General features: G+C 43.8%; 1 protein-coding gene across 4 annotated transcripts in view; it reads right to left on the minus strand.

Annotated features, from left to right (window-relative positions):
* The window catches only part of LOC112251155 (discoidin domain-containing receptor 2-like), a 54,182-nt gene that overhangs the window by 22,175 nt on the left and 4,990 nt on the right, over window positions 1-27,017 (minus strand). For all 4 annotated transcript variants that reach the window (XM_042322262.1, XM_024421941.2, XM_024421942.2 and 1 more), the window contains exon 2: window positions 6,091-6,216. In XM_042322262.1, the coding sequence (XP_042178196.1) occupies window positions 6,091-6,172 (82 nt within the window). In that variant the 5' untranslated portion in view covers window positions 6,173-6,216. The remainder of the gene's footprint in view (window positions 1-6,090; window positions 6,217-27,017) is intronic.

The raw sequence follows: 27,017 nt of genomic DNA on the forward strand, positions 1-27,017 counted from the left end.
TCTGTGCTCTTTTGCGTGTTGAAAATATTTCCCTAATGAGTGGTGGAGGTTGGGCTAGTTGACCATGGTATTTCACCACTGGTCTGAGTGAACGAAGAGAAACATGAGTCCATTCACATACAGGTGTCCACTGCAAACAGAGGCAGGGAGAAAGAGAACCAGAGAGAGAAAGAGAGAAGTAGGGGAAGACGAGTCCTGAATTTGCAGGCATTGATAGTTTATTGATTTCAGACTAGAGTAACTGAAAAATCACATTATTTACATGTCTTATTACTTAATATTGCGTGAATGAAGCTCATGATATTATTGTCACTGCAGGACACAAATACAACAGAATGAAACTCTGAACAACAACATTATCTGCGATTCACTTGGTGAAAATAAGTAAACGGATCCATAATAAATATAATGTTCCATCAACTACAGCCAGACAGATCCAAATGCTCAGCCCACAGACAAAGGAGGAGAAGGCAGAGAAAGTGTTTGATATTTCTTGGGATATAGTTGGTGAAAATAAGAGTCATTACCAGTGGCTAAGTCAGACTCCATCCTAAACTAAAGCATGCATATATATATATATATATATATATATATATATATATATATATATATATATATATATATATATATCAGTGGGGAGAACAACTATTTGATACACTGCCGATTTTGCAGGTTTTCCTACTTACAAAGCATGTAGAGGTCTGTAATTTTTATCATAGGTACACTTCAACTGTGAGAGACAGAATCTAAAACAAAAATCCAGAAAATCACATTGTATGATTTTTAAGTAATTAATTTGCATTTAATTGCATGACATAAGTATTTGATCACCTACCAACCAGTAAGAATTCCGGCTCTCACAGACCTGTTTTTCTTTAAGAAGCCCCCCTGTTCTCCACTCATTACCTGTATTGACTGCACATGTTTGAACTTGTTACCTGTATAAAAGACACCTGTCCACACACTCAATCAAACAGACTCCAACCTCTCCACAATGGCCAAGACCAGAGGGTGTTAGGACATCAGGGATAAAATTGTAGACCTGCACAAGGCTGGGATGGGCTACAGGACAATAGGCAAGCAGCTTGGTGAGAAGGCAACAACTGTTGGCGCGATTATTTGAAAATGGAAGAAGTTCAAGATGACGGTCAATCAGCCTCGGTCTGGGGCTCCATGCAAGATCTCACCTCGTGGGGCATCAATGATCATGAGGAAGGTGAGGGATCAGCCCAGAACTACACGCAGGACCTGGTCAATGACCTGAAGAGAGCTGGGACCACAGTCTCAAAGAAAACTATTAGTAACACACTACGCCGTCATGGATTAAAATCCTGCAGTGCACGCAAGGTCCCCCTGCTCAAACCAGCGCATGTCCAGGCCCATCTGAAGTTTGCTAATGACCATCTGGATGATCCAGAGGAGGAATGGGAGAAGGTCATGTGGTCTGATGAGACAAAAATATAGCTTTTTGGTCTAAACTCCACTCGCCGTGTTTGGAGGAAAAAGAAGGATGAGTACAACCCCAAGAACACCATCCTAACCGTGAAGCATGGAGGTGGAAACATCATTCTTTGGGGATGCTTTTCTGCAAAGGGGACAGGACGACTGCACCGTATTGAGGGGAGGATGGATGGGGCCATGTATCGCGAGATCTTGGCCAACTACCTTCCCTCAGTAAGAGCATTGATATTGGGTCGTGGCTGGGTCTTCCAGCATGACAACAACCCGAAACACACAGTCAACTAAGGAGGCAACTAAGGAGTGGCTCTGTAAGAAGCATCTCAAGGTCCTGGAGTGGCCTAGCCAGTCTCCAGACCTGAACCCAATAGAATATCTTTGGAGGGAGCTGAGAGTCCGTATTGCCCAGCGGCAGCCCCGAAACTTGAAGGATCTGGAGAAGGTCTGTATGGAGGAGTGGGCCAAAATCCCTGCTGCAGTATGTGCAAACCTGGTCAAGAACTACAGGAAACTTATGATCTCTGTAATTGCAAACAAAGGTTTCAATAACAAATATTAGGTTCTGCTTTTCTGATGTATCAAATAGTTATGTCATGCAATAAAATGCAAATTAATTATTTAAAAATCATACAATGTGATTTTCTGGATTTTTTTTAGATTCCGTCTCTCACAGTTGAAGTGTACCTATGATAAAAATTACAGACCTCTACATGCTTTGTAAGTAGGAAAACTTGCAAAATCGCCAGTGTATCAAATACTTGTTCTCCTCACTCAATATATAGAGAGGGGGGTGGGGAGAGAGAGAGAGAGGAGAGGAGAGAGAGAGGACCCCTGTAACGTCACCATTGGCTAATACACTCTTACAGTTCACATGCACGCACACAGCATACACACACCGATCCAGCTCCAAGTGGCTTCTTTCCCTCTCTTACCACTTATTTTTTTTCTATGTGCCCTGGCCAGTGAAAGACAGGCTTGTTCCATCGTGTTTGCTGTCTAACCACAGGCTCCAGGCTCTGATATTATAGTAAATTTAGTTTGTGACCGTCTCGCGTAAACTCTCATAACCTTTCTATTGTTTTAATATGAGAGCAATATCGCAGAGGCTCAAGATAGGCTAAAACAACTGGATGACCTGACCTTGGTGGGAGTTGAAGATATATTGTGTGTGTGTGTGTGTGTGTGTGTGTGTGTGTGTGTGTGTGCGTGTGTGTGTGTGTGTGTATGTATGTGTGTGTGTGTGTGTGTGTGTGTGCGTGTGTGTGTGTGTGTGTGTGTGTGCAGGCAGAGGATCCAGCTATCCCACTGGAGTCTGTGGTTAATGCATTCCAGACATTCTGACAGCAGGAATGTACATGGAAAGGGGCTTGCCATGTGTATTTGCTGGGATTGTTGTTCACCACTTAGAAGTGGTGGAGTGCAGAGTACCAATGGATCGGAACATGGCCAAAGTTACTTTAAATTCATTCAACAAAATGTTCTAAAACCAAAATATGCCCCATTGTGGGACAATCATTTTGAAGACAAGTGAGGGAGAAATCATCATTATTTCCATATTTCAAATCCTCTAGACTAGACAAAGACTTCCTAAACGCAAGAGAATGGATGAGGGAATTGTGTGTCTGTCCAATAAGCTATATCTTTAAGTCCTTTGTCACTCAACAAATTTGCTATGAGTCTTGTTGACTCCAGCACAGGTCTTACTGTGTCTAACTACCATTCTGTTGCATGGATGAAGAAAAATAAATATCAGAATGCAGAAAATTTGCATGGCTGCATTTAGTAACACTGAGAGGCAAGGTGATGCCAACTTTCCCCTTTTTAAAATCCTTGAACAGTGCTGTTATACCATCTCTGTCTTTTCTATTTCCACTCTGAGTGGGCGACAAGATTTTCGCTGTAGACTGGGAGCCATATAGAGACTCTGGAATAAGGCTTTAGTAGAGATAGATGGAGGAGAAATAGAGAGGGACTATAAGGCTGGAGTAGAGATGGAGCAAGAGAGAAAAACTGTATAACGCTGGACTATACATTGAGTAATAGAGATAGGTGAAAGCTGGACACTGTCAAGATGATCCACTGCTGTATATCTGGTAAACCAGATCAGAGACTTCTATCAACTGTCATAACGAGATGTAGAGAGGCCTGAAAACAACCACAGCACCCACCACTGCTCTGTCCCATTGGAGAGAACACCCTCTTCTTAAAACCTACTCTCTTGCTCAGCCTGCCATTATAGCATCAGGCTAGTCTTAAAGATCAGCCACATTGTAGGCTGTAAAATACACACATGAATGGAGAGAAGGGCGTGTCAAGTGTGTGTGTCACTCCACTGAAAAATATGTTAAAGTTGTTATGTATGATCATGAAAGTCCACAAAAACGAATGGTCATTTCGCTGCACCAAGCTACAGATAAATACAAGTTTACAGCATATGAAACATAGCCTTTGTTTACTTTTAGGCGCCCCAGACGAGTTAGTGAAAAATGTTCTGGTGTGTTTGTAGTTTGCCTTGAGCAGGATGTAATTAAACAGCAATGTTAATGTGGAGGACTGACTGTACAATTATCTCCCTCAGAGTATAGACTGCCACGCCACAGCTGTAAAAGACCTCAAAGCACACACGCACGTGCAGACGCGCAAGCTCTCGTGTGCACACACACACACTCCTAGGTCTATTGCTTGGCCCTGTGCCCTGCTCTTTTATACAATTCTAAACGTATATTTAATGAAAGCAGCTCTATGATGTTGTGACACATACTACAGTCCAAGGTGATTGCATTTCTCAGTTCTTGATGATGGCTGTTGCCAAGGTGTTAGTGCTCCATCTCGGCACACCAAATGTTGCCACTGGGTTTCCTAGTAAAATATAATTGCTTGTCTCATTGACATCACACTTTCCCTCAGTGAATCACCCCTAGAGTGGGAACAGAACAGTGGAGAGACCCATGGACAACAGAACAGTAGAGAGACCCATGGACAACAGAACAGTGAAGAGACCCATGGACAACAGAACAGTGGAGACCCATGGACAACAGAACAGTGAAGACCCATGGACAACAGAACAGTGAAGTGACCCATGGACAACAGAACAGTGAAGACCCATGGACAACAGAATAGTGGAGAGACCCATGGACAACAGAACAGTGGAGAGACCCATGGACAACAGAACAGTGAAGAGACCCATGGACAACAGAACAGTGGAGAGACCCATGGACAACAGAACAGTGGAGAGACCCATGGACAACAGAACAGTGGAGACCCATGGACAACAGAACAGTGGAGACCAATGGACAACAGAACAGTGGAGACCCATGGACAACAGAACAGTGGAGACCCATGAACAACATAACAGTGAAGACACATGGACAACAGAACAGTGGAGACCCATGGACAACAGAACAGTGGAGACCCATGGACAACAGAACAGTGGAGACCCATAGACAACAGAACAGTGGAGACCCATGGACAACAGAACAGTGGAGACCCATGGACAACAGAACAGTGGAGACCAATGGACAACATAACAGTGGAGACCCATGGACAACAGAACAGTGGAGACCCATGAACAACATAACAGTGGAGACCCATGGACAACAGAACAGTGGAGACCCATGGACAACAGAACAGTGGAGAGCCCCATGGACAACAGAACAGTGGAGACCCATGGACAACAGAACAGTGGAGACCCATGGACAACAGAACAGTGGAGACCCATGGACAACAGAACAGTGGAGAGACCCATGGACAACAGAACAGTGAAGACCCATAGACAACAGAACAGTGGAGAGCCATGGACAACAGAACAGTGGAGACCCATGGACAACAGAACAGTGGAGAGACCCATGGACAGCAGAACAGTGGAGACCCATGGACAACAGAACAGTCCCACTCACATCAAAGAGACAGCAGTAGCAGTTAAGGCCACCAAATGGAAACTGATAAGATAATTATGTTCTCCAGGTACATAACCCAATTTAATTATATTACTCTCAGTCTGCAAACCAGAATGTGTAAGATCCTGGTCGAATGAAACAGACGGAGGCCCAGCGAAATAGTCAAAAAGGTTTATTCACGGAACATTCTAAAGTCAAGAATACAAAACAGTTGATTTTATACTGACTTCCCACACCCACACACAAACATACGCACACACATACACACAAACATACGTACACACATACACACAAACATACGCACACACATGTCCTGCTACGCACACACTGTCTGTCTCACTACCCAGCCAACAGAGATAGTGACCTTGTCCTTGACGTACTCCCCTCTCTCTCCCAAATCTCTAGTCAGGTCGGCACCAAGCTTAGACAGTCTGTGTTTAAAATACCATAAAGACATATTGTTTTACCCTAATTCTGACTAGGACGACACATGTATTGATTATGATTTTATACATTCTAATCAATTCCATACAATTATGTTTCAGGGCGGAATATTCTAATCATTCAATTAACAGACAATTCTCACCTATCAGAAACACACACACACATACACACACACACACACACACACACACACACACACACACACACACACACACACACACACACACACACACACACACACACACACACACACACACAACTTTCTCCATACCATTCCCATGCCAACACTCACCTGGGTTAACCTGTGAGGTGACGTCTCCTAACAGGTAGAGCAGGATGATCAGCGGAAAGTGTCCCCCCCACAGGCACTTCATCCCAAACACACACACACACTTTCACACACAGAGGGTCTTCAAACCTGAAATCAATGAGAAAACAACCGTCAGAATATGTCATACAAGTTTAAGTATTTGGACTGTGGTGAAATGAAACGGAAGTTTTAGGGTCTGTATTTGGATCCATGTGGTATATTCAGGCAGTTGGTGCAGTTTCATGTCTTTCCTCCAGGGAACCAGACCATCTGAGAGGTTCAAGGGAAAGCTGCAGCTTTTACTGGAGGAATGGTTTTCATTTGCTCAATAAAGACAATAATTGCTGTCTGAAAGTGGAATTTCCATTCATTCATTATCTTACCACAAGTGAAGAGTGAAAGCATATTAAAATGTCGGGGATAATTTAACATTACAGTAGCCAGCTCTGAGTAATACAACTGTACATAAAACTATATCCATACATCTAAATGTAAATACTTTAACTTTCTTTAGTAGTTCTCCATCCCCTGGCTGTGTGTGTGTGAAACATTCTTTAGTAGTTCTCCATCCCCTGGCTGTGTGTGTGTGTGAAACATTCTTTAGTAGTTCTCCATCCCCTGGCTGTGTGTGTGTGAAACATTCTTTAGTAGTTCTCCATCCCCTGGCTGTGTGTGTGTGTGAAACATTCTTTAGTAGTTCTCCATCCCTGGCTGTGTGTGTGTGAAACATTCTTTAGTAGTTCTCCATCCCCTGGCTGTGTGTGTGTGTGTGAAACATTCTTTAGTAGTTCTCCATCCCCTGGTTGTGTGTGTGTGTGTGAAACATTCTTTAGTAGTTCTCCATCCCCTGGCTGTGTGTGTAACATTCTTTAGTAGTTCTCCATCCCCTAGCTGTGTGTGTGTGTGTAACATTCTTTAGTAGTTCTCCATCCCCTGGCTGTGTGTGTAACATTATTTAGTAGTTCTCCATCCCCTGGCTGTGTGTGTAACATTATTTAGTAGTTCTCCATCCCCTGGCTGTGTGTGTAACATTCTTTAGTAGTTCTCCATCCCCTGGCTATGTGTGCAACATTCTTTAGTAGTTCTCCATCCCCTGGCTGTGTGTGTAACATTATTTAGTAGTTCTCCATCCCCTGGCTGTGTGTGTAACATTCTTTAGTAGTTCTCCATCCCCTGGCTGTGTGTGCAACATTATTTAGTAGTTCTCCATCCCCTGGCTGTGTGTGTAACATTCTTTAGTAGTTCTCCATCCCCTGGCTGTGTGTGCAACATTCTTTAGTAGTTCTCCATCCCCTGGCTGTGTGTGTAACATTATTTAGTAGTTCTCCATCCCCTGGCTGTGTGTGTAACATTATTTAGTAGTTCTCCATCCCCTGGCTGTGTGTGTAACATTATTTAGTAGTTCTCCATCCCCTGGCTGTGTGTGTAACATTCTTTAGTAGTTCTCCATCCCCTGGCTGTGTGTGTAACATTCTTTAGTAGTTCTCCATCCCCTGGCTGTGTGTGTAACATTCTTTAGTAGTTCTCCATCCCCTGGCTGTGTGTGTAACATTATTTAGTAGTTCTCCATCCCCCATTATTTGGCATGTGTGTGTAACATTCTTTAGTAGTTCTCCATCCCCTGGCTGTGTGTGCAACATTCTTTAACATTCTTTAGTAGTTCTCCATCCCCTGGCTGTGTGTGTAACATTATTTAGTAGTTCTCCATCCCCTGGCTGTGTGTGTAACATTATTTAGTAGTTCTCCATCCCCTGGCTGTGTGTGTAACATTCTTTAGTAGTTCTCCATCCCCTGGCTGTGTGTGTAACATTCTTTAGTAGTTCTCCATCCCCTGGCTGTGTGTGTAACATTCTTTAGTGTAGTTCTCCATCCCCTGGCTGTGTGTGTAACATTCTTTAGTAGTTCTCCATCCCCTGGCTAGTAGTTCTCCATCCCCTGGCTGTGTGTGTAACATTCTTTAGTAGTTCTCCATCCCCTGGCTGTGTGTGTAACATTATTTAGTAGTTCTCCATCCCTGGCTGTGTGTGTAACATTATTTAGTAGTTCTCCATCCCCTGGCTGTGTGTGTAACATTCTTTAGTAGTTCTCCATCCCTGGCTGTGTGTGTAACATTCTTTAGTAGTTCTCCATCCCCTGGCTATGTGTGCAACATTCTTTAGTAGTTCTCCATCCCCTGGCTGTGTGTGTAACATTCTTTAGTAGTTCTCCATCCCCTGGCTGTGTGTGTAACATTCTTTAGTAGTTCTCCATCCCCTGGCTGTGTGTGTAACATTCTTTAGTAGTTCTCCATCCCCTGGCTGTGTGTGTAACATTCTTTAGTAGTTCTCCATCCCCTGGCTATGTGTGCAACATTCTTTAGTAGTTCTCCATCCCCTGGCTGTGTGTGTAACATTCTTTAGTAGTTCTCCATCCCCTGGCTGTGTGTGTAACATTCTTTAGTAGTTCTCCATCCCCTGGCTATGTGTGCAACATTCTTTAGTAGTTCTCCATCCCCTGGCTGTGTGTGTAACATTCTTTAGTAGTTCTCCATCCCCTGGCTGTGTGTGTAACATTATTTAGTAGTTCTCCATCCCCTGGCTGTGTGTGTAACATTATTTAGTAGTTCTCCATCCCCTGGCTGTGTGTGTAACATTCTTTAGTAGTTCTCCATCCCCTGGCTGTGTGTGTAACATTCTTTAGTAGTTCTCCATCCCCTGGCTGTGTGTGTAACATTCTTTAGTAGTTCTCCATCCCCTGGCTATGTGTGCAACATTCTTTAGTAGTTCTCCATCCCCTGGCTGTGTGTGTGTGTGTAACATTCTTTAGTAGTTCTCCATCCCTGGCTGTGTGTGTAACATTATTTAGTAGTTCTCCATCCCCTGGCTGTGTGTGTAACATTATTTAGTAGTTCTCCATCCCCTGGCTGTGTGTGTAACATTATTTAGTAGTTCTCCATCCCCTGGCTGTGTGTGTAACATTCTTTAGTAGTTCTCCATCCCCTGGCTGTGTGTGTGTGTGTAACATTCTTTAGTAGTTCTCCATCCCCTGGCTGTGTGTGTGTGTAACATTCTTTAGTAGTTCTCCATCCCCTGGCTGTGTGTGTGTGTGTAACATTCTTTAGTAGTTCTCCATCCCCTGGCTGTGTGTGTGTGTGTGTAACATTCTTTAGTAGTTCTCCATCCCCTGGCTGTGTGTGTGTGTGTAACATTCTTTAGTAGTTCTCCATCCCCTGGCTGTGTGTGTGTGTGTGTGTGCTAGAGAGGACTTCAGACAGAAGGAGGCAGGAATAAATTAAGGCAGCATTTCAGAGAGGGAGACAGAGAGAAACAGAGAACAGGGGGACAGACAGACAGACAGATACAGAGTGAGCGAGAGACTTCAACAGACCCAAACAGCCAATGGTCTAATCTTATTTTACCTTAGAGGAAATGTCGATGTCCACTCACAGTGATCTTTTAGTGATTTACTCTAGTCTCATGTGGTTGTCTGACCTACCACTATTAATGATCCAGTAAAAGGTGTGGGGGGAGAGAGTTGGGGTTGCACATGTAAATGCTTTACTGTCATTCTAACTGATTGTTACATAATTACAAACAGTAATTGTTTGTGGCAATCTCACTGTGTTAATAGCTTCTTATGTAACAAACACTATTTAAAGAAGGAGAACGACTGGAGCAGAATCATTAGTGGTTGTTCTATCTTTGTTAATATAAAAGTGAACATTTCTCTAGTAAGATTGTAATCTTTGGACAGCAATAGTTGGAAGTACCATGTAACAATGTGGAAATGCAATGTCAATACACTGCACCTATGCAACTACCATGTAAATTCATAGGGTTTCGGAACCTTAGGTAAAGTGGCAGTGTGGTTTTGAAGAGAAAGGCAGAGGGGTGAAGAGTGCACTATGGACTGTATAGAGTTAAGCTGGAGAGATCAGAAAGCCAAAGGGGAGGTTCCCTGGTCGTCATCCTAGGCCAAAAGGGCACGTGTGTGTGTGTGTGTGTTTGTGTGTGGGACATTTCCGGCTGTTCATCCCTGGCCAAACAACTTTCTTTTGGCAGTGCGAGGCTGCATAGGAGTGGCTGATAGATCAACATGTCAGGGTCAAGCAGCACAGCACTCCTCACAACCACACACACACACACATATGTACACATGCACAGGCACACACACACAGTCTTGTATAACTGACCTTGTGGGAACACTCAATTCAGTCCCATTCAAAATCTGATTTTCACTACTTCCCTTACTCCAAATCTTACCCTAAACCTTACCCTAAATCTAGCTCCTACCCCTAACACAAATTCTAACCAGAACCCTAAACCCTCTAGAAATAGCATTATAACTTGTGGAGACTAACAAAATGTCCCCAGTTCTTAAAATGTTATGTTTGTTTACTATACTTGTTGGGACTTCTGGTCTCCACAAGTATAGTTAAACATGACCACCCACCCACCCCCACACACACACTAAACCTCGCTGTGCCCTCTGCAGTAAACATTTACACATACTAACCATCCTCCACACACTCACATAGCTCTACACCCAGAGACCACACTTGCACACTCACACCACCTAGGAACCTCACAATAACCAGGCCATTGCCATATATCAGTGCTAAAACCTGGAGTTTCATACAATATAACAGAGTTGTATTCTGGCTGTGGGATACATATTCAGATCTGCTGCCCAATACCACTGCCAAGATGGAACTCTGATGATACCCAACGTTACAGAACGACTTATTTATCTATATACAGTTCCTATAAATCAATAGACATTTATGATATCTTAAATTCCAGAATATAAGGAATCCTGCTTTCATGCAAGTCGTCAGACATTCGGCATACGATTTCTAAGCCATCCTTACTTTCACAAATACAATAACATCACTGTAATTGTGTTATTGTAATCAGCTAATCACAGAACAAAACAGCTGTAAAACTGTACAAACTCTCAACAGCTCCCCTTCACCAACACACATCGACCTCTGAATGGCCTCATTGTGCATTCACCATCATCAACAAAATCATCTAGTTAGTTTCTCCTTCAGAAGTGCTCCATTTCCTGTTATATCAGATTACAGCCATATCACACTAAGACACTGGCCTCCTTATAAGGGTAAATATATAGGTGTTAATGCTGGGCTTAAACAGTTAATGAAACACAAACAGCTGGTGGCTTGTGTCATGTGTTGGGGAGGGAGAGTCAGAGAGGTATTTACCATGTGGCCAGAGAGAACAGCTCTCATGTATAAAAGTGGACATAGAGTTAGCATGAAGAAAACCCAACAGTTTTTCCATTTACCAAGGCCATGTTCTGTGACTTTCAACACCGCACTGTCATAAGATTCCACCTTTCCAACAAGTCAGTTGGTCAAATTTCTGCCCTGCTAGAGCTTCCCCGGTCAACTCTAAGTGCTGTTATTGTGAAGTGGAAACATCTAGGAGCAATAACGGATTGGCCGCAAAGTGGTAGGCCACACAAGCTCACTGAACGAGACCGACAAGTGCTGAAGCGCGTAGCACGTAAAAATGGTCTGTCATCGGATGCGACACTCACTACTGAGTTTCAAACTGCCTCTGGAAGCAACGTCAGAACAAGAACTGTTCGTCAGGAGCTTCATGAAATGTGTTTCCATGGCCGAGCAGCCGTACACAGGTCTAGGATAAAAATGTGCAATGCCAAGCGTCGGCTGGTGTGGTGTAAAGCTTTCCTGCCATTGGACTCTGGAGCAGTGGAAACACGTTCTCTGGAGTGGTGAATCACGCCTCACGATCTGGCAGTCCGACGGACAAATCTGAGATTGGCGGATGCCAGGAGAACGCTACCTGCCCGAATGCATAGTGCCAACTGTAAAATTTGGTAGCGGGGGAATAATGGTCTGGGGCTGTTTTTCATGGTTTGAGCTAGGCCTCTTAGTTCCATTGAAAATAAATCTTAACGCTACAGCATACAATGACATTCTAGACGATTCTGTGCTTCCAACTTTGTGGCAACAGTTTGGGGAAAGCTCTTTCCTATTTCAGCATGGCAATGCCCCCGTACACAAAGTGAGGTCCATACAGAAATGGATAGTCGAGATCAGAATGGAATAATTTGACTGGGCTGCACAGAGCACAGAGGTTAAGAACACCTACACATTCAAGGGTTTTTCTTTATTTTTTACATTGTAGAATAATAGTGAAGACATCAAAACTATGAAATAACACACATGGAATCATGTAGTAACAAGAAGTGTTAAACAAATCAAAATATATTTTATATTTGAGATTCTTCAAAGTAGCCACCCTTTGCCTTGATGACAGCTTTGCACACTTGGCATTCTCTCAACCAGCTTCACCTGGAATGCTTTTCCAACAGTCTTGAAGGAGTTCCCACATATGCTGAGCACTTGTTGTCTGCTTTTCCTTCACTCTGCGGTCCAACTCATCACAAACCATCTCAATTTGGTTGAGGTCAGCGCATTGTGGAGGCCAGGTCATCTGATATAGCACTCCATCACTCTCCTTCTTGGTAAAATAGCCCTTACACAGCCTGGAGGTGTGTTGGGTCATTGTCCTGTTGAAAAACAAATGATAGTGGGACTAAGCGCAAACCAGATGGGATACTGGTTAAGTGTGCCTTGAATTATAAATAAAGCACTGACAGTGTCACCAGCAAAGCACACCCCAGCACCCCCACACCATCACACCACTTTACAGTGGGAAATACACATTCAGAGATCATCCATTCACCAACACTGTGTCTTTCAGGTTGGTACCAAAAGGACACATTTTCACCGGTCTAATGTCCATTGCTTGAGTTTCTTGGCACAATCGAGTCTCTTCTTATTATTGGTGCCCTTTAGTAGTGATTTCTTTTCAGCATTTAGACCATGACGGCCTGATTCACACAGTCTCCCCCGAACAGTTGATGTTGAGATGTGTCTGTTTCTTGAACTCTGTGAAGCATTTATTTGGGCTGCAATTTCTGAGGCTGCTAACTCGAATGAACGTATCCTCTACAGTAGAGGTAACTCTGGGTCTTCCATTCCTGTGGCAGTCCTCATGAGAGCCAGTTTCATCATAGCGCTTGATGGTTTTTGTGACTGCACAAGAAGAAAGTTCTTGAAATGTTCCGTATTGACTGACCCTTCATGTCTTAAATTAATGATGGACTGTAGTTTCTCTTTGCTTATTTGATCTGTTCTTGCCATAATATGGACTTGGTATTTTACCAAATAGGGATATCTTCTGTATACCACCCCTACCTTGCAACAACACAATTGATTGGCTCAAACGAATTAAGGAATGAAATTCCTCAAATTAACTTAAGGCACACCTCTTAATTGAAATGCATTCCAGGTGACTCCCCCCACTCATGAAGCTGGTTGAGAGAATACCGAGAGTGTGCAAAGCTGTCATCAAGTCAAAGGGTGGCTACTTTGAAGAATCTCAAATATATTTTGATTTGTGTAACATGTCTTGTTACTACATGATTCCATATGTGTTATTTCATAGTTTTGATGCCTTCACTATTATTCTACAATGTAGAATAATAGTAAAAATAAAGAAAATCCTTGAATGAGTAGGTGTTCTAAAACTTTTCGGTAGTGTAAGTGCAGTGGTGGAAAAAGTACTCAACTGTCATACTTCAAATTCCTTAAATAAAGCCAACCAGATGGCACGATTGAATTGTTTAAAAAAAAATTACCGACTACCAAGGGCACACCAACACTCAGACATAATTTACAGACACATTATTTGTGTTTAGTAAGTCCATCAGTTCAGAGGCAGCAGTAATGACAACACGTTATATTGATGTGTGTGTGAATTTGACCAGATTGCTGTTCTACTTGACCATTCCAAAAGTACTTTTGGGTGTCAGGGAAAATGGATGCGAGTAAAAAGTACATCTTTTCTTTAGGAATGTAGTAGAGTAAAAGTTGTCAAAAATACAAATAGTAAAGTACAGATACGCAGAAAAACGAATTAAGTAGTACTTCAAAAGTACTTTTACTTAGTGAGAGCTGTATTCTCCATCCAGGTAGGTATCTGCATGGAGCGTAGGGCTGTTGTCTCATAACAAGGCTTTGCTATGGTAACATCAGAGCAGGCTCTGACACACAGGACACAGGGTTATGGGCTGTCTCACATTCACCATTATGGAAAACTTCTGCTCATTCTCATTTCATAGCAGCATGGAACACTTATCCACTCACCAGTATCGTTTTAAACTCAAATTCCTTTTTCATGTGAAAAGTTACGATAGTTATCAAGTCCAAATGTAAATGTTTTTGCAATGTCTGTAAAAGTTTGCTGACATGTTAGGAGCTGAGATCAAGCTTTCAGTAATGATCAGTGAGTAACTCCTCTTGACAATGTTTTATTCTGATGCAGCAAACTATTGAGAGTAGTGTTTCTACAGTCCAATGGTTGAGCTACTGTTCACTTTCACTCACCTCTCACTGACAGGCTGTCAGGACTGGAGAGAGAGGGAGGTAGACAGGGAGGGGGGGAGAGAAGAAAAAACAAGAGAGCACAGGTGCATAAGCCCAACCTCTCACCTCACCTCACTGATTAAAATACTTCCTGACTAAAATGGGGTGGAGAGGATCTTGATCAGACCATTCACCCCCCAGCTCTTCAGGGTCCAACTTACTCTATCATTCTGCAGCTATACTAGAGGCCCTATAGACAGCAGAGATTTGTTGGATCTTCTGATCTGGAGGTAAATTCAGGGGAGTAGAGGGAGACAGGGGAGGAACAGGGGAGACAGGAAGAGAGGCGGAGGTAGCATGACAGAACGAGGTACATGAGGAGGCACAGGGGGAGTTAGGGGCCCTCCTAGGCCTAAGGTGAGGGGCCGGAGTGGGGCAGAGTGGACAGACAGGACCTGTGTCTTGCCATACACTGTCCCTCACATTCCTCCTCACACAGCCTGCTCAAGTGGGCTTGCTACTAGGGGTCTACTGTCGTGTGTTAGTACACAGCCTGCTCTATGGGGCTGCTGGGGCCAACTATAGGGCTAATTTTACCCAGGAATTGGTTTCATACACTCCTATAGCTCCTGTAGGAATCAACCTAGACTTACTAAGTAGGGCCTCCCCAAAACCAGCTCTCAAAGCCTATATTACTCACTGGGCTCTGGTTGGAGTTGAATGTACCATACTGTGCCTAGTGTGCTCATATGCAACCTAAGTTATACAGTTGACTTCTGATACATGCAATGGGCTCGACAGTGTGCACTAAACTGGAGCATGCAGGGAATAGAAGTCATGGGTAGAGGATAGGGTATAGGGTTAGAGGCTGGGGATTGATATTTAACAAAGCAAGTGAAAAGTTGTGCTTTGGTCCACTGCTGTCTGTCCCTCATTACTGCTGTCAAATAAACTGACATCATGAGACAGGGGCAAACTAAATGCTTGATCCTATTTCTGTACTAAATCCTGAAGGGGAATTCAACCTTATGGTCCACCCTACCATATATGCATTAATAACAGATGAAGCTGGGAGTCTCAGAGCATGTCTGTCTGACAAAGTCAAACAGTCAACAGAAAACTCAGATCAAAGTCATCTTTAGAATAACAAACAAATGTCAGACAGCAAAGCACTTCAATGCTTTCACAGAGGCCACAAAGGAAAACAATCAGGCTTGAACCGGTCGGAGAGAAGTCAAACAAAGCACTCAAGGGCCATATCTGATACCTCAAGAGTCTGAGGTGTGGAGGTCAAATCACTGATGGGGTTATCAGAGAGAAAGAGTGAGACAGAGAGAGATGGAAAAAAATTGAGAGACCACTGTTCTTTTTTATGAACTCAAAACTGCCAAATAAAACCCAAACGGGATCCTAAAGAATAAGTACAGATATAATAATTGTCTAAAATGGTTTAACCGTTGAAGAGAAAAAAAGAACACAATATTTATTGACCTCTTAACTATTTTGAAAAAAATGTCAACACTACATGCACATTTTTAATGATTTTATTGTGTTACAGTTCATAAGGAAATGACTCAATTGAAGTACATTTATTAGGTCCTAATCTATGGATTTAACTTGACTAGACAGGAGCGCAGCCATGGTTGGGCCTGGGAAGGCATAGGGCCCACCCACTGGGGAACCAGGCCCAGCCAATCAGAAAGAGTTTTTCCCCACAAAAAGGCTTAATTGCAGACAGAAATACTCCTCAGTTTCATCAGCTGTTCAGGATACTGGTCTCAGACAATCCCGCAGTTGGAAGAAGCCGGATGTGGAGGTCCTGGGCTTGCATGGTTACAGGTGGTCTGTGGTTGTAAGGCCAAATTCTCTAAAACAAATTTGGAGGCGGCTTATGGTAGAGAAATTAACACTCAATTCTCTGTCACCAGCTCTGGTGGACATTCCTGCACTCAGCATGCCAATTGCACACTCCTTCAAAACTTGAGACATCTGTGCCATTGTGTTGTGTGACAAACTGCACATTTTAGAGTGGCCTATTATTGTCCCCAGCACAAGCTGCATGAGGTCTAAATCAGCTTCTTGGTAAATCACACCTGTCAAGTGGATGGATTATCTTGGCAAAGTAGAAATGCTCACTAACAGGGATATAAACACTTTCATGCACAACATTTGAGGGAAATAAGCTTTTTGTGCATATGAAACATTTCTGGGATCTTTTATTTCAGCTCATGAAATATTGAACCAACACTTTAAATGTTGCATTTATATTTTTGTTCAGTATAGTTCTATCTGCACACAGTGCCCTGTCTTGTGCTCCCAGAGTAATACAGTGGGGCAAAAAAGTATTTAGTCAGCCACCAATTGTGCAAGTTCTCCCACTTAAAAATATGATAGAGGCCTGTAATTTTCATCATAGGTACACTTCAACTATGACAGACAAAATGAGAAAAAAAATCTAGAAAATCACATTGTAGGATTTTTAATTAATTAATTTGCAAATTATGGTGGAAAATAAGTATTTGGTCAATAACAAAAGTTTATCTCAATACTTTGTTATATACCCTTTGTTGGCAATGACAGAGGTCAAACGTTTTCTGTAAGTCATCACAAGGTTTTCACACACTGTTGCTGATATTTTGGCCCATTCCTCCATGCAGATCTCCTCTAGAGCAGTGATGTTTTGGGGCTGTTGCTGGGCAACACAGACTTTCAACTCCCTCCAAAGATTTTCTATGGGGTTGAGATCTGGAGACTGGCTAGGCCACTCCAGGACCTTGAAATGCTTCTTACGAAGCCACTCCTTCGTTGCCTGGGCGGTGTGTTTGGGATTATTGCCATGCTGAAAGACCCAGCCACGTTTAATCTTCAATGCCCTTGCTGATGGAAGGAGGTTTTCACTCAAAATCTCACGATACATGGCCCCATTCATTCTTTCCTTTACACGGATCAGTCGTCCTGGTCCCTTTGCAAAAAACAGCCCCAAAGCATGATGTTTACACCCCCATGCTTCACAGTAGGTATGGTGTTCTTTGGATGCAACTCAGCATTCTTTGTCCTCCAAACACGACGAGTTGAGTTTTTACCAAAAAGTTATATTTTGGTTTCATCTGACCATATGACATTCTCCCAATCTCCAAGCTCTTTGGTCTTGGCCATAGTGGAGTTTGGAGTGTGACTGTTTAAGGTTGTGGACAGGTGTCTTTTATACTGATAACAAGTTCAAACAGGTGCCATTAATACAGGTAACGAGTGGAGGACAGAGGGGCCTCTTAAAGAAGAAGTTAGAGGTCTGTGAGAGCAAGAAATCTTGATTGTTTGTAGGTGACCAAATACTTATTTTCCTCCATAATTTGCAAATTAATTCATTAAAAATCCTACAATGTGATTTTCTGGATTTTTTTCCCTCGTTTTGTCTGTCATAGTTGAAGTGTACCTATGATGAAAATTACAGGCCTCTCTAATCTTTAAAAGTGGGAGAACTTGCACAATTGGTGGCTGACTAAATACTTTTTTGCCCCACTCTACATTATGTAACTGTCAAAAGGAAAGACTCATAAACTAAAGTTTTCTTTGTATATTTTTCTACCATAGAAGAGTCTGCTCTCCCTGTATAAAATATGGACGTATTCCCCTTCAATGGACACTTTGTTGAAGTGACACATCTGGATAATTAAAGGGAGGTGAGACGTGGCAGTGTGTGTGTAGGCTGGTGGATAATTCCTACTGATGAATAGGCTGATGTGACTGAGAAGTCTGTCTGAGAAGTCTGTCTCCCCCCCCACACACACACACACACACACACACACACACACACACACACACACACACACAGCTGGTCAAAGCACTGCATAAGTATTCCTGATTAAAAAATATATATATTTAGACCAATCATGGGAATTAGCAGTAGAATACACAATGGTACAATTTGATAAGTTGATTAAGGTTTGGACATTACAATGTGTGTAAAACAAAAATGGCTGTGAAACACCACAGGAAGCCTCAATCCCACATCCCCATACAGCTTAACCTCCCATCCACCTCTTCCCAGCTTCACCTCATCCCACCTGCCAGGAAGACAGTGAGACTTCTCCTAGATGTCCCACCAGTCCCAACCCCTCCCCAGTACTGAAAGTCCTCAGCCTCCCCAGTCACCCCTTTGCCCACCATCATCAGGCCCCCCGGACCTAACCCCACCCTCCTACAACCCCACCGCTCCCCTGCCACCAGAACCCGACCAGTCAGAAATATTAACTTATCTCACAGGTTCACAGTGGTAAAACCTATGGGAGAGAAATATTACTGTGCTTCAAGGCTTTCATGAATGTTTTTACTTTTCATGAATGTTTTATTTTGAAGATTGGATCAGAAATGTTCTCACTATCATCATGCTCTGTCACTCCCTCTTGCTTTTATTTAACTCCAAATGTATGTTCATGTAAAGTGAAGTTAGTGGGTTGAAGTTGTACAGAGCAGCAACTTAGTATGCTGTTCCTAAATATGAATACCAGAACGTTGCTTCTGGTGCTGGGAAAAAGAACGTTCTGCAAAACTATTGGTTCCCCCCAGGCTCAGAACAGGAAGTGGCCAAGGACAGATACTCCCGTCAGAAAACCACAGACTGGGCTTTGTGGGGCTGGAATTGGGAAATGGTTATTCAGCTACAGATATCATGAACTGGCTGCACTGGACAGAAACTTTTATGTTGACTGTGTGGAGACAGACACATATCAAGACGTGAGCACTATCAGTAGAACTGAAACGGTCTGTGAACAGAAACGGTCTGCTACTACTGATCAAACCGTGCGCACTGTATTTAGTACAAGGTGGGACTGAAAAGAGAGGGGATGTGGGTTTTATGCTGTTTGCACAGGGGTTTTGGATGTGCAGAAACAAATCATATTCTCCTGGAAAGACTTCCTCTCCTTCCCTCGTCCTCTCACGGTCATACAGAGGGCTGATGGTCCATGGGGGAACCGGTAGAGTCAACACACAGAGGTGCCCTGCTCTGGTCCCCTCCTCTGCTCGCCTGCCTTGGTCCCCTGGCCCTCTGACCTGGCCCTCTGACCTGGCCCTCTGACCTGGCCATCTGACCTAGACCTCTGACCTGGCACTCTGACCAGGCTCTACTGTCAGCAGCACTCACATGCTATGCCATGAGCAAGAGGAGTAGAGGAGAGAGGAGAAGCGTTGAGAGAACGACTGGAGAGAGGAGAGTGGCTGGGGAACAAGCCCAGGCTCAGAGTAAAAGTGAACTGCGATGTGAATAACATTTGCTCCAGACTTTTCATGGGGTGATCAGCTCAATAACGGCAAAGGACGACAGCAAAATGGAAGCAAAGTGAAAAATGTTTATGCAACTAAAATCATTTGATGGTGTAGGAACAACTGTTGAATATACTTGTAAGTCTATGCACAGTATTCTGTGCATGGAGGAGAGCTTAATGACAGTAATGGAAGAGGAATGGAGAGGTTTGATTTACTGTGGAACCAACTGGGCTCTACAGCACAACCTGAGACCATTGAGTAAAGTCTGCAATGTGTGTAATTCTGTCTCTGCGTGTGTGTGTATGTGTGTGTGTGTGCGTGCGTGCATGCTTGCCTGTGTGTGTAGGGTCTGCCTTCCCACAGCCCGACTGTGTAGTGCGCCAGGCAGGGTAGTTATCTTTTATAGTGGCCAATTACAGTGAAGTAAAGCTGTACAGACCAATGATAGCAGCATGAAATCACCAGTCAGCCTTGATTAAAGGGGCATCCCTACAACTTACCCATAACCTGCTCTGAAACACACTACCTGTCACTATACACAGCCTGCTTTGAAACACAGTCAACCACTAGGATGTGAGGTCCTGAATGTGCCTAGTTACACATGAACGAGGAGAAGGCTGAATTAATAAATACAGAATAATATAAACTGTGACCCCTTATTGTTTCTCCTTCCGCACCCCCCTCTTCCACTTGTATTCAGGTTGTGTAAACCAATTTTTTTGATACAGAATCTAACCTTTCCTAACATATCATATGATGTGGCTTCAGGAAGTGTCATGATTGTGCATATCGGAGCTGAGATCTTTACCTCTTTCCCTGTACATTAATATACCATAGAGCTTGACTGAAAAATATCTGCCTCTGAAACAGACTGAAAGACAGAGAAGAGAAAAAGCAGAGAGATTATCTGAAAGCTATAATTTGCTCCCAACTTCAGTCAGTGTTGAGATCTGGTAGTGATTAATGGGCTAAGAGGGTGACACCCACACACACACATGACCGGGGGCAAACTACCTGCTCTCCAGGATACCTACAGCACCCGATGTCACAGGAAGGCCAAAAATATCTTCAAGGACAACAACCACCCGAGCCAATGCCTGTTCACCCCGCTATCATCCAGAAGGCGAGGTCAGTACAGGTGCATCAAAGCTGGGAAAGAGAGACTGAAAAACAGCTTCTATCTCAAGGCCATCAAACTGTTTAAAAAGCCATCACTAGCCGGCTTCCCCCAAGTTACGTAACCTTGCACCTTAGAGGCTGCTGACCTATATAAATAGACTTGAAATCACTGGCCACTTTAATAAATGGAACACTAGTCACTTCAATAATGTTTACATATCTTGCAGTACCCATCTCATATGTATATACTGTATCCTATACTATTCTACTGTATCTTATTCTATGCCGCTGACATTGCATGTCCATATATTTTTATATTCTTAATTCCATTCCTTTACTAGATTTGTGTGTATTGGGTATATGTTGTGTAATTGTTATTTTTTACTTGTTAGATATTACTGCACTGTCGGAGCATTATGCTACAACCGCAATAACATCTGCTAAACATGTGTATGTGACCAATAAAATGTGATTTGACACACACACGCAGGCCACACAAGCACACACATGCGTGTACACTGCACACATGCACATGCAAACATAAAATTATATCCACAAACTATTCTTCTCTGGAAAACATACAAATCTAAACATTTGATTAATTCAAGGGTATGAAAGTACAAGCTATGGCTGATAAGAGCAATGCAACCTGGGCAGACAGGCGGGGCAAATGAACAGAAAGTAAAACAATGCAGAGAGCATTTTATTGGCCATGCGTTCATTAGCTGGAGCTGTGTATGTGTGTGTATGCAGCCATACGCTAGACAAGCTACCATGACCAGCCACATCAGCTTCTGATTACAGCCTCTCTAGTTTCCCCTTAAGCCCATAACATAACATGCCATAGCAGAGATTTCATTTTGATGGGAATGCATGAAATCCTAATCAAATGTAGTTGTTTTTTTAAATCCAAAACCAGAGCCAGGTGTAGGGATATAAAAAATAGGCTGTAAAGTTTCAGACTGTGACACAAGCGCGCCACGCATGCACGCCACACACACGAGAGGTGGGAGGGAGAGGAAACACTGGAGAGCACAAGACTCCATTATGTGCATTTATGTGTAATGCTAATGTGTGACACATGGCAGGGAGGGGGAGAAGGGAAGATTATATACAATGATGGCTGGTCCATGTGCTACCTAGGATGAAGTCCAAATCAACAACACAATTGTAGGGTTCTGTGTGACACACACTCAAACACTATACACTCTCAATTGGTGTCACTCCCAGCCCTGATACTAGTGACCCTCTCCCTGACTGTCTAGCTGGTAAGACTATCTGGACTGTATTCAGCGTTAATGATACCCAGCTGGGCTTAACGAGACCTGAGAGAGAGAGCGAGAGACTGAGGGGAAGCTTCAGAGAGGAAAAGAGAGAAAGTAGAGAGAGAAAGACAAAGCAAGAAAGAGAGAAAGAGAGAGAGGGAGAGGAGAAAAATGAGAGAGGTTTTAAACTGAACAGTATTGGATGGAGTTTTTAGAGTTAAATGAAGCCCTGTGGAAACTCAACGGTCAGGTCCAAGAAGTTATTTTCCATTTCCCCCCATAACAGCAGCAGTCAGTCTGCTGGACCATGGTGCTTAAATCCTCTCAGAGCCCCAGACCCACTCTCACTCTGCCTTTCCCCATCTCAATTCTTTACTACTCAACTAAATCTGTTCATGTCAATATTACCACTTAAAGTACAACTTCTTCTACTTCAATAAATTACCCAACTACTGCTGCTTCAATAAATTACCCAACTACTGCTTGCTTCAATAAATTACCCAACTACTGCTTGCTTCAATAAATTACCCAACTACTGCTGCTTCAATAAATTACCCAACTACTGCTGCTTCAATAAATTACCCAACTACTGCTGCTTCAATAAATTACACAACTACTGCTGCTTCAATAAATTACCCAACTACTGCTGCTTCAATAAATTACACAACTACTGCTTGCAAATGTAACACTACTACTGCTTGCAAATGTAACACTACTACTGCTTGCAAATGTAACACAACTACTGCTTGCAAATGTAACACAACTACTGCTTGCAAATGTAACACAACTACTGCTGCTTCAATAAATTACACAACTACTGCTTGCAAATGTAACACTACTACTGCTACTACAAACATCTCCACGGTCACACTTTATTTGGATCGTCCCATACTATACAAACAAACTATCCGTTGATAAGCAACTGGTTTAGAATTAGGGTTAACGTAAGATTAAGTTTACAGTTAGTGTAAGGGTTAAGTTTAAGGTTAGGATAAGGGTTCATGTTAGGGATAGGGTTAGTGGAGTTAGTTGAAATGTTGTTGACAGTTATTGAACGTATACTGAACATCTACAAACATCTCCTTGGGACTATCCAAATAATGTGTTACTGCTCCACTTCTACTTCTAAAAACACCACCATAAGTACTGTTCTATTACTACGCTATGTCTGAGTGGTTTCAAGCTGTCAAGACATTTCTCCCAAGACACTCCAGTACACTCAGAGACAGTTTGGATCATTATGTTTCCTTGAATATCGTACTGCTTATTCATGATACTCAACAAAATGTTCCATTCTAAAGTAGTAGTGAGAGAGAGAGAGAGAGAGAGAGAGAGAGAGAGAGAGAGAGAGAGCTGAGATATTTCTCTCTAACGTTTTCCTGTTGTTTTCAGGTTCTTGCCAATCAATCCATCTGTGTGAGGCGTTAAGAGACCAGCTCTGTCTCATCGGTCTTCCCTCTGTTTTTCTCTTTCCTCTCTCTCCATCCACTCAAGGCATATTCCCACTCAAAGCAAAGTCATTATCTTTTATTCATCTCTTTCTTCACTATGTTCTCATCATGTGGACCTCAAAACTGAACCAGCAAGAGACAAACAACTTCAGCCTAGTTTGCTAAGCATTGATCACAAACCAGTTTAGACGTTTGGGTGGTTGTGATATTCATGTACACTGGTACTTAGAGTAGGACAAGACTGAGTGTGACTGTGCATACTAACCAGTAGTTCACCCTGTCTTTAAATATAACACTTTATTCGTATAGTCCATCTGTAAACGCTCTACAGACTATCAGTAACATTTTAACCAACTATCTACCAACCCCAACCCTAGCTCTAACCCTAACCTTAAGCCTTACCCTATCCTCCGCCGAGTCCCCAACAACCGGATGTTCCGGTTCTCAGGGGAATTGGAAATAGAGCCTGTGACACTACTTCTGCTTTTGGACATTGACAAGGGGCTCGTTTGAGTGGTAAGGTGAAAACAAACCGACTGTAGACGAAAGTCGAGGAGTGAAGTCGGGTGTGGTGCATCTGCGACAGCCTAGAGTCGGACACTGATGTGGTTTTCCAACAGCAAGGCCCAGTACAACATGGTGGTGTTGACATTGTTTTCAAGTTTGTCTTTGTAATGTAAAAATAAACATGTCTCCAACCCCCATATCACAAACTCATGAAGTGAAAATATATGTGTGTACATTGTACAATAAATTGGTGTGAGAGACCCTCAAACATCACATTAATTTGCTCATATCCATGTATACACGAATTCGGGAAAGTTGGTTCCTTTTTCAGTCACATCTTGGGTCACGTTTGCATGGGTCAAACAAAATCACCTCCAACAATGCAGGCGATGGCAGCAGGATAAGGTTGGTGAAGAGTCATGGTGAAGAGTCATGGTGAAGAGTCATGGTGAAGAGTCATGGTGAAGAGTCATGGCCTCATGCAGTTGACATGTAGGCACACGCCGGACAAAAAAAACAAAAACATTTTCACCCCTTTTTTCTGCCCAATTTTGTGGTATCCAATTGGTAGTAGTTACAGTCCTGTCTCATCGCTGCATCTCCCATACGGACTTGGGAGAGGCGAAGGTCGAGAGCCATGCATCCTCCAAAACACAACCCAACCAAGCTGCACTGCTTCTTGACACAATGCCCATCCAACCCTGAAGCCAGCCGCACCAATGTGTCGGAGGAAACACCGTACGTACACCTGGCGACCGTGTCAGCGTGCACTGCGCCCGGCCCGCCACAAGAGTCGCAAGTGCGCGATGAGACAAGGATATCCCTGCCGGACAAACCCTCCCTAACCCGGACGACGCTGGGCCAACTGTGCGCCGCCCCATGGGCCTCCAGGTTGCGGCCAGTTGTGACAGAGCCTGGACTTGAACCCAGAATCTCTAGTAGACCACCGCGCCACTCGGGAGGCCCTATGCTTAACAATTTTTATCCCCATAATGCAACACACTTTGAAAAGGCGGTGACCACTGACTTGACAAAAGTGATCCGCTCGAACTCACCCAAGGCGACACTCAACTCCTCCTCCACATATACTGGATTGGTTGAATAGTGCAGAAGAGAACCTCCCAGACATTTTTTTCCTAATTATTTGTAAGGCCAGTATGTAGGGGATCTATACTGAACAGAAATATACTTCAACTCCCCAGTGGGTTGGCCTGGCTCACAAGTGAGTGGGCCTATTCCCTCCCCCCCCCCCTCCCATGGCCTATTCCCTCCCAGCACCCCCATGGCCTATTCCCTCCCAGGCCCCCCATGGCCTATTCCCTCCCAGGCCCCCCATGGCCTATTCCCTCCCAGGCTCCCCCATGACCTATTCCCTCCCAGGCACCCCCATGGCCTATTCCCTCCCAGGCCCCCCATGGCCTATTCCCTCCCCCCCAGGCTCCCCCATGACCTATTCCCTCCCAGGCCCCCCATGACATATTCCCTCCCAGGCTCCCCCATGACCTATTCCCTCCCAGGCCCCCCATGACCTATTCCCTCCCAGGCCCCCCATGACCTATTCCCCGCCCAGGCTCCCCCATGACCTATTCCCTCCCAGGCCCCCCATGGCCTATTCCCTCCCAGGCTCCCCCATGACCTATTCCCTCCCAGGCCCCCCATGACCTATTCCCTCCCAGGCCCCCCCCCCCCCATGGCCTATTCCCTCCCAGGCTCCCCCATGACCTATTCCCTCCCAGGACCTATTCCCTCCCAGGCCCCCCATGGCCTATTCCCTCCCAGGCTCCCCATGGCCTATTCCCTCCCAGGCCCCCCATGACCTATTCCCTCCCAGGCCCCCATGACCTATTCCCTCCCAGGCCCACCCACCTGCGAAATCCATAGATTAGGGCCTAAATTAGGGTTAGGGTATAGGTAAACTAGGGTTAGGGTATAGGTAAACTAACCTAGCAGGGGTTAAAGAAACAACTGAAACTATACTGAGCATAAATATAAATGCAACATGCAACAATTTCAAAGCCAAGGTAAGGTGCTAGCTAGCATTAAACTTATCTTATAAAAAACAATCAATATTAACATAATCACTAGTTAACTACCCATGGCTGATGATATTACTAGTTTATCTAGCTTGTCCTGAGTTGCAACTGGAAACGATCTATCCGGAGGCTGCATTCATTGTAGCTGGGGATTTTAACAAGGCTAATCTGAAAACAAGACTCCCTAAATTTTATCAGCATATCGATTGCGCAACCAGTGGTGGAAAGACCCTGGATCATTGTTACTCTAACTTCCGCGACGCATATAAGGCCCTGCCCCGCCCCCCTTTCGGAAAAGCTGACCACGACTCCATTTTGTTGATCCCTGCCTACAGACAGAAACTAAAACAAGAAGCTCCCACGCTGAGGTCTGTCCAACGCTGGTCCGACCAAGCTGACTCCACACTCCAAGACTGCTTCCATCACGTGGACTGGGAGATGTTTCGTATTGCGTCAGACAACAACATTGACGAATACGCTGATACGGTGTGCGAGTTCATTAGAACGTGCGTTGAAGATGTCGTTCCCATAGCAACGATTAAAACATTCCCTAACCAGAAACCGTGGATTGATGGCAGCATTCGTGTGAAACTGAAGGCACGAACCACTGCTTTTAATCAGGGCAAGGTGTCTGGTAACATGACTGAATACAAACAGTGCAGCTATTCCCTCCGCAAGGCTATCAAACAAGCTAAGCGCCAGTACAGAGACAAAGTAGAATCTCAATTCAACGGCTCAGACACAAGAGGTATGTGGCAGGGTCTACAGTCAATCACGGACTACAGGAAGAAACCCAGCCCAGTCACGGACCAGGATGTCTTGCTCCCAGGCAGACTAAATAACTTTTTTGCCCGCTTTGAGGACAATA

Source organism: Oncorhynchus tshawytscha, linkage group LG05 (assembly GCF_018296145.1).
Source record: "Oncorhynchus tshawytscha isolate Ot180627B linkage group LG05, Otsh_v2.0, whole genome shotgun sequence".
In the NCBI taxonomy this organism is placed as follows: domain Eukaryota; kingdom Metazoa; phylum Chordata; class Actinopteri; order Salmoniformes; family Salmonidae; genus Oncorhynchus; species Oncorhynchus tshawytscha.